Here is a 12,995-nt window from a genome sequence, read left to right on the forward strand (position 1 = left end):
ATATTAGTTTTATTTTCCTGGTTACTTTAGGCAATTATTCCACACAGGAGGGGGCCGACACAAACCTGGTAAAAGCCTCCATAAGGTCACCAGGGCCAGGAGGAATTTCAGAAGCCGAACATGTATGTTACACCCTCCAAAACAATCACAGCTCTGCAGATAAGTTTAGATGCAGTTATATAGGGGAAGAGGGTGGGGGAGCCCTTATGCCACGTCTGCTTCTTCAGTTCCTGGAACAGGTTTAAATCCTACCCAAAAAAAACATACACTGAGGATGTTGATTTAAGTCCAGTCATCACCTACAAGCCTGCTGTCTCCTCGCTGGTGCTGCAGGGTTGAAGTGAGGATTTGGAGCATGCAGGGAGAGTTTGCTAGAGGAGCATGAGTCACTACACAGGAATTGTGTGGTCTTCTGTGCATTTACCTGCCAGGACAACAGGAAACCTGTCAGGTAGGAGAGCAGCAGGGTCACCCGAGGTGTAATCCATGCCCCTGATTTCCTCTTCAAACACCCCAGCTTCAGATCAAGTCATCTAAAGTTTTATTTTGTTTTCTCTCTGGGTGTCTGGTTAAGACCTTCTCTATACGGTTAGCTGCAGGTAACAGGCTCGGGCAGCAGAGGCGGCAAGGCCATACATTAGCCGTTCAGACTTTGCTCCAGCGAGGTTGCAGGATTAACACACGCTAACTCTCATCCCTGAGCCGTGCCATGGAGCAGGGTAAAGGCAGCACTGCCAGGGGAGCTGCTCCGTCTCTGCCAGGCTGGTTCCTCCTCACTGGGTGTGGTGGGACGGCTGTGAGGGTGCACCCCAGTGCACTCACCCGGAGCAATCCTGCCGCTCCAACAAGGGAGAAGGAAACTTCACACGATGGTGTGAAGCGAACAGATAGAGGCAGGGCAGGGCGGCCTGCTGCATTGAATGCCCCCTCCCGCATTGCATGGTGTGGCCTTGGCTGAGGGCTACAGCTGTCTCCCGTGTCACCTCTGCTGGGGCCAGGAGCCCCCCCCTGTGCTGGGTGCTGCACAGATGGGGACAAAAGGACACCTCCTGCATGGAGGCGCTGGGATGCTGAGCAGGAGATGAGAGACAGTAGATGGATACCGGCAGATGGGGGAAGTGTGAGGAGATGCCGAGACGTCACTCAGCGATGTGGCTGGCAGCTATCTCAGCTGGCCTAGCTGCCCCACTGCTCCAGGTGCCTGGGCAAAAGCCAGCGGCGAGGAGGGGCTCGGGGGCAGCTTTAGGTCTTGGCTAATTAACCTGGCAAAGGTGACAGCCAGGTCCTTTAACGCCCTTCCAGCTCTTCTTCACCCCAGCCTGAGTGCTCTCCCTCATTCCTTTGCTTCGAGATGAGCAAACCCACAGCAGGCAGAGGGGTGAAACTCAACTTTTTATCCACTAAGGATTTTCCTGTTACAACAGCCAGAAGGTCCATTTTAGGCACTGGCGCAAAGTCCCTACCCCAGCAAGCCTTGAAGACCCCCACACTGCCACTGGGTAGAAATAACCAGCAGGGAAGGCACTTGCAGAGCAACTGCTGATTGTGGCAAGTAAAACCACCTGTAACCTGGTCCTATTGCCATGCTGCAGCGAGGTTGGAAAGGATCTGGCACCCCCAGTGACAGCACTCGGTGTGCCAGCCTTATTTTAACCCAGTTGATGCTGTTAATGAGGGGATGCATAGGCACTGAGGAGTATTAGCATGCAGCGACTGCGTAAGGATTGAATCCTTCCGAGTGAAATTCCTAGTGTGAAACAGCCTTGGTATATGTTACGAAGAATTAATATTTATAGACAGCCTTAGCTGGGAATTTCTATACAGAGGCACATTTGCATTTCTGGAAAAGAACTTTTTAAGAACTTTTTTTTTTCTCCCTAAATAGAAATAACTTGTTGATATACAGCATGTAATATGAAAGGGTGATTACCATCACATTTACAGATATTTGAACAAAGTGCGCATAATAGATGTATTTTTACATTGTAGTGATTACATTACCTAGAAAAAAAAACAGAGACATTCACACGACTACATTAAAGACTTAGGGCTCTATCCTGCACCATTTAAGTCAATTAGAGTTTGTCACTGATTTTAATGGAAGCTAGATAGGGGCTTATATGCCAATCTAATGCAGCTGCTAAGGAATAAATATTGACATAAATGGGTCAATATATTGGTGTCTTTTAAGTGCTAAAACTGTACTTTGCGATACCTATTACAATTTTTTGCATGTTCATTGCAACTGCAGTGCACCCACCCTGCTGCTGAGGAGAAGGCTGTGACGGGTGTCAGCATTCACAGTGTAGCAGTGACGCCTTCAGGTCACAACCAACAGTAGTCCCCTCTGTGCAAGGTGCTGCACATACATGCATGGAGGGGAAAGAGATCTGAGGAGGTGACCGAGGACATGGGGCACACCAGTGCCAGAGATGACAGCGACACCCGGGGGCTGCAGCGCCGGGGAGAAACCAGGACTACAGCTGTGCAAGCAGCTGCTGAACTCTGGCTTGGGAGGTTTGGTTGGTTTGGGTTTTGCTTTGTTTGTTTTTCCCAACGGACCAAAAAAAAAAGTTAGGTTAGGCTGAAAAATGAATTTTATTTTCTAGGTAAAAAACAATAATAGTGTAAGGTATTTTGCTTTTGAGTGCTTTCATGATCTTGCATCTATACTCTTAGAAAATAACAAAACCAAATACTGGCTATTTTAAAAAAGGAAAATATTCCCACAGATAAACCTTTTTTACTTTTTTTTTTAGATAATCAATGTTTTGGCTTTTTCTTTTTTTTGTCCTCCTTAAAACAACTTGCCAAATTTCCTCCAATTCTGTGAACAGCTTTCCTTCCTGCTAAGCTGTTTTTCCCCTACAAATATCAGCTGACAAAAAAGCCGTGCAAGTCTAGTCATCAACCTACTTTCAGTCCCCCCAAATGAAGCAAAATGTAGACAAAACAGAAAAGAAATTAGCAAAGAGCCAGAGAGGCCAGAATAAAAGCAAAAAAAAAAAAAAAAAAAAGAAAGGAAGAGAGGGAGTTCTCTTAAAGCTGCAGCCTGGGATATTACTCCAGGAAGCACAAGAACCACTAGAAACAGTCACCTCCATATGAACAGAGAGTGCTGTGCTCTGCCGCCATCTAATACGTGAGATTTATAAGTGCTTCAGCTCCTCAGAGGCACTCAGGCATATTGCTATATATAGGACTGTTCCAAGATTACAGAATGCCTTCCCTCGATGGTGGCATTATCAGACCTACAGGGATTTTTTTCTCCCCCCTCCCCCCCCCCCCCCCCCCCCAGCTGTTTCCCTTTGTTCGCTCTGCCACCAGTGTTAATCATTGCATGGAAACTGGTTCAATGTCCAGCTCAAAAGCAATCCTTGGCAAATACAGATAAACATCTCCTCCCAAGAAGCAACAATATTTGTGTGACATGTAATGCTGACAACAGATTTGTTTTCTAAAAGAGTTAGCTGGAAAATCGGTCGCATCAGATGCCTCGCATCGAGCTGTGCCTCCAGTGGGGCTGGGCTGTTGCTTTCTTAATAGCTTAAGTACAGCCATACTAATTTGGAGGTATGAAGTACCCAAGGCCGTTCCACACCCAGCAGCGGCCACAAGAAGATGCATAGAGAACAGTCAGAACAGGGCAAGTGTACCCAATACTTCCCTCAAACATTCTCCAAGCCTCTCACCATTTTCAGCCCAAGGGATTTTCTAAGCCTGATGTGGTTCATTTTGTCATGTAATGAACAGTAATGAGCAATTTTATCATGACGGTGATCTGATCCACAGTTCTTGAAAACTTAGGACTGTATATACACTGCACATTCCACCAAAGTCCACGCATCTGGTCAACAGAGGAGAAAAGTAATTTGGAGGGCGCAGTAAAGCCTTGAGCAGAGAGTCTTTGGAAGGCAACCAAGGAAATACCAGTCCAAAGTCCAGAGCATACAAGGTTTGAATATGCCTTTTAGGGCTGACCAGAAGGTTATATATCCTCTGTATAAGGAAAAAGAACTATCACAACTCTTTCCAGAAGTACTGTTTCTCTGAACCAGATCAAATTCCCACAATAAAAGCTGAATCCATATAAAATTCATCTCCGTTTAGCATTTCACTCTAAGATTCAGGCTGAGCCAGATTAGATTTAAAGTCCATCCAACCTTTTAGATGAATCTGGAATTTGAGAGAAACAGGGCAGACTTTTGCTTTTGCAACATTATCCTGTGGCTGGAACGCTGGTAGGTCTTTCTCTTGGAACCAGCTATCAGTGCTCAACACAAAACTTGAGCAAGCGTGACTGGAGAGAACAGGAGACTTTTGTTCATATCTTTACAGTGCCTCTACAAAGTTTTCCAAATGAAAGGCTACAGTTTTAAAAGTAGTGACCAAACTAACCAGCACTGCTGTAACAAGGTCATTACACCATCAAGCATCCTACAAGCAAAGGTCCATTTCTATTATTACCTTCCACACACTGCTTGTTTAAAAGTTTAATTCCCACTTTGTGCCTGTGAGCAATGCAATAACGTCCTCTTGCTATTTGTGTTTTCTGGCCCAGGCCAACATCAAAGGCAGCAGTATGAAATTAAGGAGTGCTTTGGATTTATATTCAAACCACTCTGTATTCCAAGCCTGAGCCCCTGGCTCCCCTCATCCCAGGTAGATATTTGCATCCCTTAGATGATCTTGCTTATTCTATGTGTCAGAGTATAGTTATCTGAATATTAATTATGGTTTTAGTGAAGTTCATCGGTTGAGTGCGGGAATTGAGAATTCTTCCTTCAGTCGCAGCCACCTGCTTAGATTTCTGTGTTTAGCTGCTTCACTGAGTTTAAATCAGTTTCTGTAAGTGAAAGTCCGTTGCTTTGAGCAGATGTTAATGCTCAGAAATAGTGTAGTCTGCTATTAGCATATGTAGCATAATGCTAATAAATAGAGGCATGTACCACCCTTGAAGGTGATTCTGATTTTGATGGAAGACCTCACCCCCTCACATATCCCCCCCCCCCCCCCCCCCCATTTCTGCCAGCCCCTTTCCTTAGGGAAGCCTCTGGCTGATACAGCTGTTATAAGTGAGGAACCTTCCTCCCACTCCTGGAAACTGGAAAGACCTTAACAAACAGTCCATTCTGTTTATGCTACATTTGGATGATTAATGATATTGTATATTGTAACTAAATTGTACTGCTATTATCATCAGGTCACTGCTGACAATTAGATATATCATCTCTGGGGTTCATATACAGATAACAATTTTAACTATGTGGATAAGTAAAGGCTTGATGGTGCCCTAATGCTAATGCAAATATTACCACATATTGGAAGTCAGTAATGCATCATATATGAGAACTGCATTACACAACAGCAGCCATCAGACAGCTGAAGCTGGTGCAACTGTTGCAACAGTGGTTTTCTACTTTATCTTCCTTGTTAATTTTTTCCCCTCCCTAAGGATTTGGAATAATCCATCTGTAAAGCATGACAACCATTTAGACTCTAAGGGACCCAGCTGCTTTCAAGCAAAACTGTAATCAAATTGATTTTGGATGTCTTGGGTGTTGGGAGGGGGAGTTCGGTTGCCTCCCCACTCTTCCAGCTCCCTGCTCAATGTAGTGCTTTGAGCTCCAGCATAAAGCAGTCCCCAGAAGAAAAGTTGCTGTCGCACTATGGCCAGTTTAGTCAAGAAGAGAAGGGCTGGAAATTTGAAAAAGCCAGGTCGTGAACATGTTTTGTCTCAAAAGGAGATCCACGCTCCTAATCCTGGCAGCTGCAAGTAACCATTTGAGGGAGAAATCATATTGAATCAAGATGAAAAGTTTGAGGGAGAAAGAAACTTATTGCAGAAACATAGCATTACAGCTTCTGGCTAAAGTGGAGAGTATGTTGAAAAGGGTTGGAGAAGCAAGAACTCAAATTGAGCAAAGCTTCTGCCCCTTTCACTACTCATCCATCAATAACTGGCACATGTCATGTAAGGGCTCAGACTAGAAATTAATTGTTCTTGCTAATATTGAGGAAGCTTATTGCAGTGACCCTTGTCTTCATAAATCCCAATATATACCAGGAGCAAAGAATGTGGAAGTCATTGCAGTGATACCAGCAGAAAACTGGAGCGTGATAAGAATCAGCTTTACAGGCCTTGCATTTCCATAAGTCTAATTCCCATTTCATAGGGAGGAAAACATAGAAATCTACAGTCAAAAAAAGAGAATAGCTGGATCAGAACCCCCAACTGATTTATACTCACAATTTCCTTCTGAGATAGCAGCAGCAGATGTGAAAAGCAAACTCTACCAATAATTCTGTTCTCCCACCAGCATGCAAAGGGGGAGATTTTCCTAAAACCAAGAAACTACCAGAGTCAGATTTCATTGGACAGTGATTAATTTTAAGTGGTTTGAGCTCCCCATTTCTATCATTTCAGGTAGTGCTGTGTCCCATTTTCCACAGAGGAAGGTACTGAAAAGGAGAAGGTTTTTGCACAGAAATACGGGTACAAGTGCGAGTTCCCAGCTCAGCAATTACAGTTTACAGCACACCTTGTCTGCTAATTAAACAAGGCTTTTGTAAAAAAAGAAAAAAATAAAACAACAAAACAATAAGAAAAAGCAAGGCAGTGACAGTTCATCTTCTTAGCTAATTCTGGCTGCTGGAGCCACTCTCTTCTTCGTAGATTTTTACAGATACTTAGAGCCTGGAAAAAAAAAATCCACAAAGCAGATCCTGAAGTAGCCAGGACTCTGCCACACAGATTAGAAGGGGGAAGCAAATGGAATCTTGTGAAATTAGCTCCCTACTAATCATCACTGACCAGTTGATCATTTCCCTCAACAGCCTGTACCTCCTGGACAAGGAATTTATTACCAAGACACCATGTGGGTCTCTGAGCAGGAGTACCCAATATCTGTGGGTCTCAGAGCAAAAAAGCAGAATTGCTCCCTCTGCTCCAATCATACAAAAAAAAAAAATAACCAGCCCGTTCAACAATTTAAAAGGTATAAAATAGGGACTGAGCTGTATCAATTAATTTTTATTCCGCTGATGTTCCCTTGCCCACTGCTTGCACTTATTGATCTGCAACTGCAACCAAGGGAGAAAGCCAGAAACAGGGAAGAATAAAGGTAAGCCTCAAAAGTGCTGCTGTTCTAGAGCAACATAAAACAACTTGAAGCTGGAGGGTAGAGGAGGGACAAGGAAGCAGAGCAGCAAGAGAGAAAGAGAAGAGAGAAAGGAAGAGCGAATTAAAGACAGAGCAAAAAAGATTAAGTTTTGTCTGACTTATTGGATGTACACTAGGAAAGCAAAAGGCAGGGAGAGGAAGGGCAGAGGGAGGAAACATGAACTGCAGCCAGTTCTGTCCTGTGGCTCCATGCAATGGTTTTGTCAGAGACTCTCTGAGGCTGGTGCCACTTCATATGATGTGTAGCTTTAATAATTCTTTTTAAGAAGGGGGGGAGAGAGGAGCAAAGGAAAAAAAGAGCAGCTGAGACTCTGTCTCCTCCTCAGTCTCAGTTTGCAGAGACCTATTGGTCATAATTCTTGCAGGGCAAATAACAAGTGTTCCCTATCCAAATGTAAGCACATTGGCACTTAATCCTATTTTATAAAGGTTATAGTTTTACATAAATCACTCACTCTAAATGCGCTTTAGTCATCCTCCTCCTGTTAAGTTTTGCTTTAAGCCTAACTAGGCAAGGATTTCTCCCACTGGCCCTCTGGACATGACGCCACCAAGATTGAACTATGCTCTCCATTTTTAATATCCCTGGAGGGATTCATCTATAATGATGTCAGCGGCTAAGCATATTCCCTTGCCAGGGTGGGCAAATTAAATCCATCCTTCCCGTCTCACTCAGGTCCAACAGAGCTAAAAACAAGTTGTTCAGAGAGCAGAGAAAACTGGCGATGCTTCACTTTTGAAGTCTTGCTCTCCATGCAGATTCCTCAATGTCTACTAAAGGGTGAGCTTAGTAGCCTTTTCTTCAGTGATTTCACTATCAGTCATTCCTTTAATGAAGTTTATAATAGTCTGAGACCTCTCCTCTGTCATATTGTGCTGAATTTGCCAGGGACTTTCAGGGTTATACAGGAAGGACATACTGACAGACAGTACCACCCCTAGATAGACAGACAGCACAGTTGCTTGAAAAAGTCATTTTGTTAAGTAATCAGCTTTCAAGTTACTCACTGGCCTAACTGCTGCAAGGCATCTTTCGTCTGTTTTCATGCAGACAAATCCCTGATGAGGAAGGCACACACTAGCTCCTGTATATTTTCTTAACAAGTTCAGTGCTTGTTCCCAGCAGGGTTTGTGAGGACTTGAATCATCAGGCACCCAAAGAACTTCAAGAGGCTGGAACAAGTTTAACACAATGATTTCAGAAGGAGTACACTACACTGGCTCCCACCTTCGCTTCCTTAGCAGGTCCTTCAGAACAGACCATCCTGCTGCAGACACTGGAGCCTAATGTGGTAATTTGGAGTTCAAAGAAAAATTTTAAACAGTAATCATGAGCAAGTGAAGGAAATAAAAGCAGAGCTTCTCTATGCAGGGGGCAATAGTGAAATATTCATACTATTCATACACTCAGGAGAACACAGGCCAAAAGGTGTTGTTTTTTTTTTTTTTTTATTCCTGTAGATGAAACCCATGCTTGTCTCTCCAAGATCGTGCATAACCTGATCTGTCCACCAGCCCAGCAGGTCCCAAAGAAAGCAAGACCAGAACTCTTGCTGTGTAAACTGTATTTGAAACAGGGTAAGTTGAAACCCTTTAAGAGCACAGAAGAGACCATACTATAGACAATCCCTACCCATGCCTGGACTGACCTACAGAGGGGACTGAGCTGACCCTCAGATGTGCAGTATGGACAACCAGGAGCTAGTAGGAAGTAGGGCTGGTTACACTAGCTTGTAGCCTGGGTCTCTGTGACTCCAGTTATCTCCTTTCTTATTCCCTGGTGCTCTTGCTATGAAATGCCACACTAAGACAACTCCTCCAGCAGGTGCTATCTAACACAGCTGAACACACTGGAAAACACAGAAAACCTGAAAAGATTTTTGAACAAGAGAACAAGTTCTTTCAGGTAATATGGCTGAGTTACCACTATGTCTCTCTTTAGGGCATTATTAATTTAAATATCTTCTTTACCTAAACACCCATTTTGATAAAATTGAAACAGTTCAGTCACTTACATTTTTGACCTAGTCAGATTGTCTGAAAATGGATAATAAGTTCAGAAATTATTGGAGGGAAGGAAAGAAGGGTTAGAGAGAGAGGCACTGATACCACCATCACATTGACCTTGCATTTTTAATGCTAAGCTAACTTTTTTCCCCATGGAGAAGAGGTGAGTAACACCAGTCTGCAGCCAGGTTGCCCTCTGTCTAGCATTAGAGGAAATGCTGAGATGCAACAAGGAAGCTGGTCTTTTGTTCTTTCTGGCCTTTCTCCAGGTAGGAAACACCATGTCACTTTCAGTCAAAAAATGCAGAACCGGAAGTCATTGAACTAAGCCACCCCTGCAAAAAGATGATGCTCCACCAAAAGCAGCATTGGTATAACTTCAGACATTAACTCTGATTGTAAGCCTAAATTCCAGATACTAGGAGACCTCCACGTCACCAACACATACCTCATCCTAAATGAAGCTAAGAGCATATAGGAGATAGTCTCCTACTGCTATAAGAAGCATGAACTTCTCTACAAAGAGGAATTGCATGCCCATGCACTCCTTAAGCCCTCTATGTGAGCCTCAAATTAAATAGCTATATAAACCCAGAGAAAACTGAATTTTACCTACAAACACACACAAAAGAAAATCCTCCCACTGAATCAGCCTAGAAGAACTTTTCTTCTCAGCACTAAAACAGCACTGACAGCTGACTTGCTGAAAACGGACTCCACAATCAGTAAGATTGTAAAGTAGGTATGTTTATTCAGCGCTGGGCAGTACACAGGGTAATCCCGCCAAAGTCGTGTGCACCTGACATGGCAGTTTGCCATGGTTATATGCAGCAAAGAGTTACATATGCATGACATTTCACAATATGCCTATACATATTCATAACCTGTCCCCGCTTCATATTAAAATTAATTCCAAGGAGTCATTTCCATGAACTCCTCCCATCTGGGCTTGCGCAGTGTCTCCTGGTGGTGGTCATTGGGGGTCGTGGGGATGAAGGTTGATGACTCTTCCTCGTCACTGTTGTGGTTTAACCCGGCTGGCAGCTAAACACCACACAGCCGTTCGCTCACCCTCCCCCCTCCCTCTCTGGGATGGGGGAGAGAAACGGGAAAGTGAAGCCGGTGAGTTGAGATAAAGACAGTTTATTAAGACAGGAATATAATAATAACAATAATAATAATAATAGTGATAATGATAATAGTATTAATAATAATGTGTAAGAAACAAGTGATGCACAATGCAATTGCTCACCACCCGCTGACCGATGCCCAGCCTATCCCCGAGCAGCCGGCCCCCCACCCCGGCCAGCCACCCCTATATATTGTTTAGCATGACGTCAGATGGTATGGAATACCCCTTTGGCCAGTTTGGGTCAGCTGTCCTGGGTCTGTCCCCTCCCAGCTCCTGCTGCACCCCTAGCCTGCTCGCTGGCAGGACAGAGCGAGAAGCCGAAAAGTCCTTGGCCTGGTGTAAACACTGCTCTGCAACAATTAAAACATCAGCATGTTATCAGCGCTCTTCTCATCCTAATCCAAAACATAACACCCTACCAGCTACTATGAGGAAAAATTAACTCTGTCCTAACTGGAACCAGGACAGTCACTGCTAGTTGACCTCTTGTCTTTGCGCAGACTCAGTTGTTTCTTGGCTCTCGTCCATCCTCAGGACCAGTTTCTACCAGTTTCTTAAGATTGGCTCACTCTCTTAATAAGAGACTGACCTTGGTAAGGGGCCCAAGGCTTCTTGCTTTAGTTCATTTGCACAATGCACCATAGTTAGCAAAGACACTAAGTAGCATCCTAGTTTAATGCTGTCAGCGCTCTCTCTCTACTTGATAAGATTCTCCTAACTCCCTCTCTCAGTCCCCCCTTTTCTAAAAACTTAGTAAATTCTTTTACTATTTCTACTTTCAATATAGTGTTTCTCTATCTAACACTCTTTCAAAATACCTGTTAGACTCCAGTTTCCGTCTGAGTTGATTCTTTTTCCACTCACTGTAGGAGTTTCCTGTACTCTTAAAACACTGTAAGGTACATCGGATCACTACACAAAGAACCATGGACAAAACCACGGCCACGATTATTGTGATAAACAACTGTTTCAGCCAGGTTAGGTTTGGCAACCAGGAAGTCAATTTTTCCACCAAGTCTGTAAATCCCCAGGACGTGTCATCCTGAGCTATTGCATGCAAAATTGTATTATTTTCCCAAATATTCTCCAGGTCAGTCTCAATCTGTTTTTGTTTGTTAACATATACACAGCAAGTTTGGTTTATGACTGTACACAATCCTCCCTCCTTGGCTAAAAGCATATCTAATCCCATCCTATTCTGAAGCACTACTTTGTGTAGGGAGGAAATTTCTTCCCGTAATGCTGAAAGAGCATCGGCTGTGGCATTTTCAATAATTTCTAATGTGGCTGAGATATTTACAACAGCTTTTTCTAATTCACTTATTCCCAGGGATGGAATCAACCACCTTACAAAACTATGGAATCCCGTGGGTCTCATCACGAAGGGGTTATTTGAAACAGTACGTGTTTGTCTCCATAACATCCGGACTGTTCCCAGAGCTGGTTCAGTGAATATACCCCCTCAAGGGCTAAGATAGCCCCCAATACAATGACCCTTCCAATTTAAGGGTAAGCTTTTTCTAGCATGATCATCTCCACATAGCCAATAGAATCCTTTTTGTAGCTTGCAGATTTGCATGAGAAAATTGAGGCCGTGAGATCCTGAGTTCGGTGACACCTACACCATAACCTCTAATTTTAGGAAGATTAAAAGTTCCTACATATTCTGCCGTACTACAGTTGTCAGGTTCCTGGGCTAAATAACTAAGTGGACCTGTACCTATGCATGGTGTTTTATCGTTTAAGCATCTGGTGTATATGTTAACATTTTCGTGTGGGAGTAGTTCAAATCTCTCCCCTAGACGTTCACAATCATCCTTGTCAAATGGACATGTTCCATTTCTTGGGTGCGCAAAGGTCAGTGTCCAATTCATACTGGGTATGCCCCATACGGGAAATTCTAGGTTGCCTCTAGGCAACACTGTGCACACCCAACAGTCAGAAAGGTTGAAACTATCACTCACTGCCTGGGTGAGTTTCACATAGGTATTGTGCACCCACTGTTCAGTTTCCTTGACCAATGATGCCGTTAAGACCGTGAGAAATGTAACCTTCCAGGTTGCACCTGAGTAACCTTCCATGGGGTCTTGGGTGCCTTTTTCACTCTGGTGTGATGGATCCAGGCATTCTGCTCCTTGATTCTGATCACTGTGACCTTGAACGGTCCTTCCCACTGTGGTTTCAAGGTCTTCTCTGCAAGAGACTTTACATACACATGATCTCCAGGTCGTATATTGTGCACCGGTCCACCTAACCCTCTACCCCAAGTCCCACTCACATGCTTTCCAATTTCATCGAGCTGTTTACCTAAGGCCACCATATAGGAGGTCAGAATTTCATCCCCAGCTTGCATGGATATCCCTCTTTGTATTCCATAGAGTCATCCACATAAGATTTCAAAGGGGCTTAGCCCTTCCTTTGCCCTTTGTCTAGTTCGTATACGCAAAAGGGCTAAAGGAAGAGACTGAGGCCAAACCAAATTTGCTTCCTGTCCCAATTTTACAATTTTCTGTTTGATTAAGTGATTCATTTTTCCTACTTGGCCACTCAACTAAGGGCAATATTGGAGTATGAAGTTGCCAGTCTGTACCCAAATGGCGGCTAATTTCTTGTACCACTCTTGATATAAAGTGTGGTCCCCTGTCAGAGGATATAGTTGCTGGAACTCCAAAA

At 43.8% G+C, this 12,995-nt stretch overlaps 2 protein-coding genes across 12 annotated transcripts in view; one reads left to right on the forward strand and one right to left on the reverse strand.

Moving 5' to 3' along the window:
• Positions 1-12,995, forward strand: part of CELF4 (CUGBP Elav-like family member 4) — an 888,080-nt gene that overhangs the window by 28,585 nt on the left and 846,500 nt on the right. The gene's annotated exons all lie outside the window — the stretch shown is intronic.
• LOC136788427 (endogenous retrovirus group V member 1 Env polyprotein-like) lies at positions 10,957-12,560 on the reverse strand. Its single transcript, XM_066986961.1, is given in 1 exon segment — positions 10,957-12,560. A coding segment is annotated over 1 exon segment (801 nt). The 5' UTR covers positions 11,902-12,560; the 3' UTR covers positions 10,957-11,100.

This window comes from Anser cygnoides, chromosome 36 (genome assembly GCF_040182565.1).
Source record: "Anser cygnoides isolate HZ-2024a breed goose chromosome 36, Taihu_goose_T2T_genome, whole genome shotgun sequence".
NCBI lineage: Eukaryota > Metazoa > Chordata > Aves > Anseriformes > Anatidae > Anser > Anser cygnoides.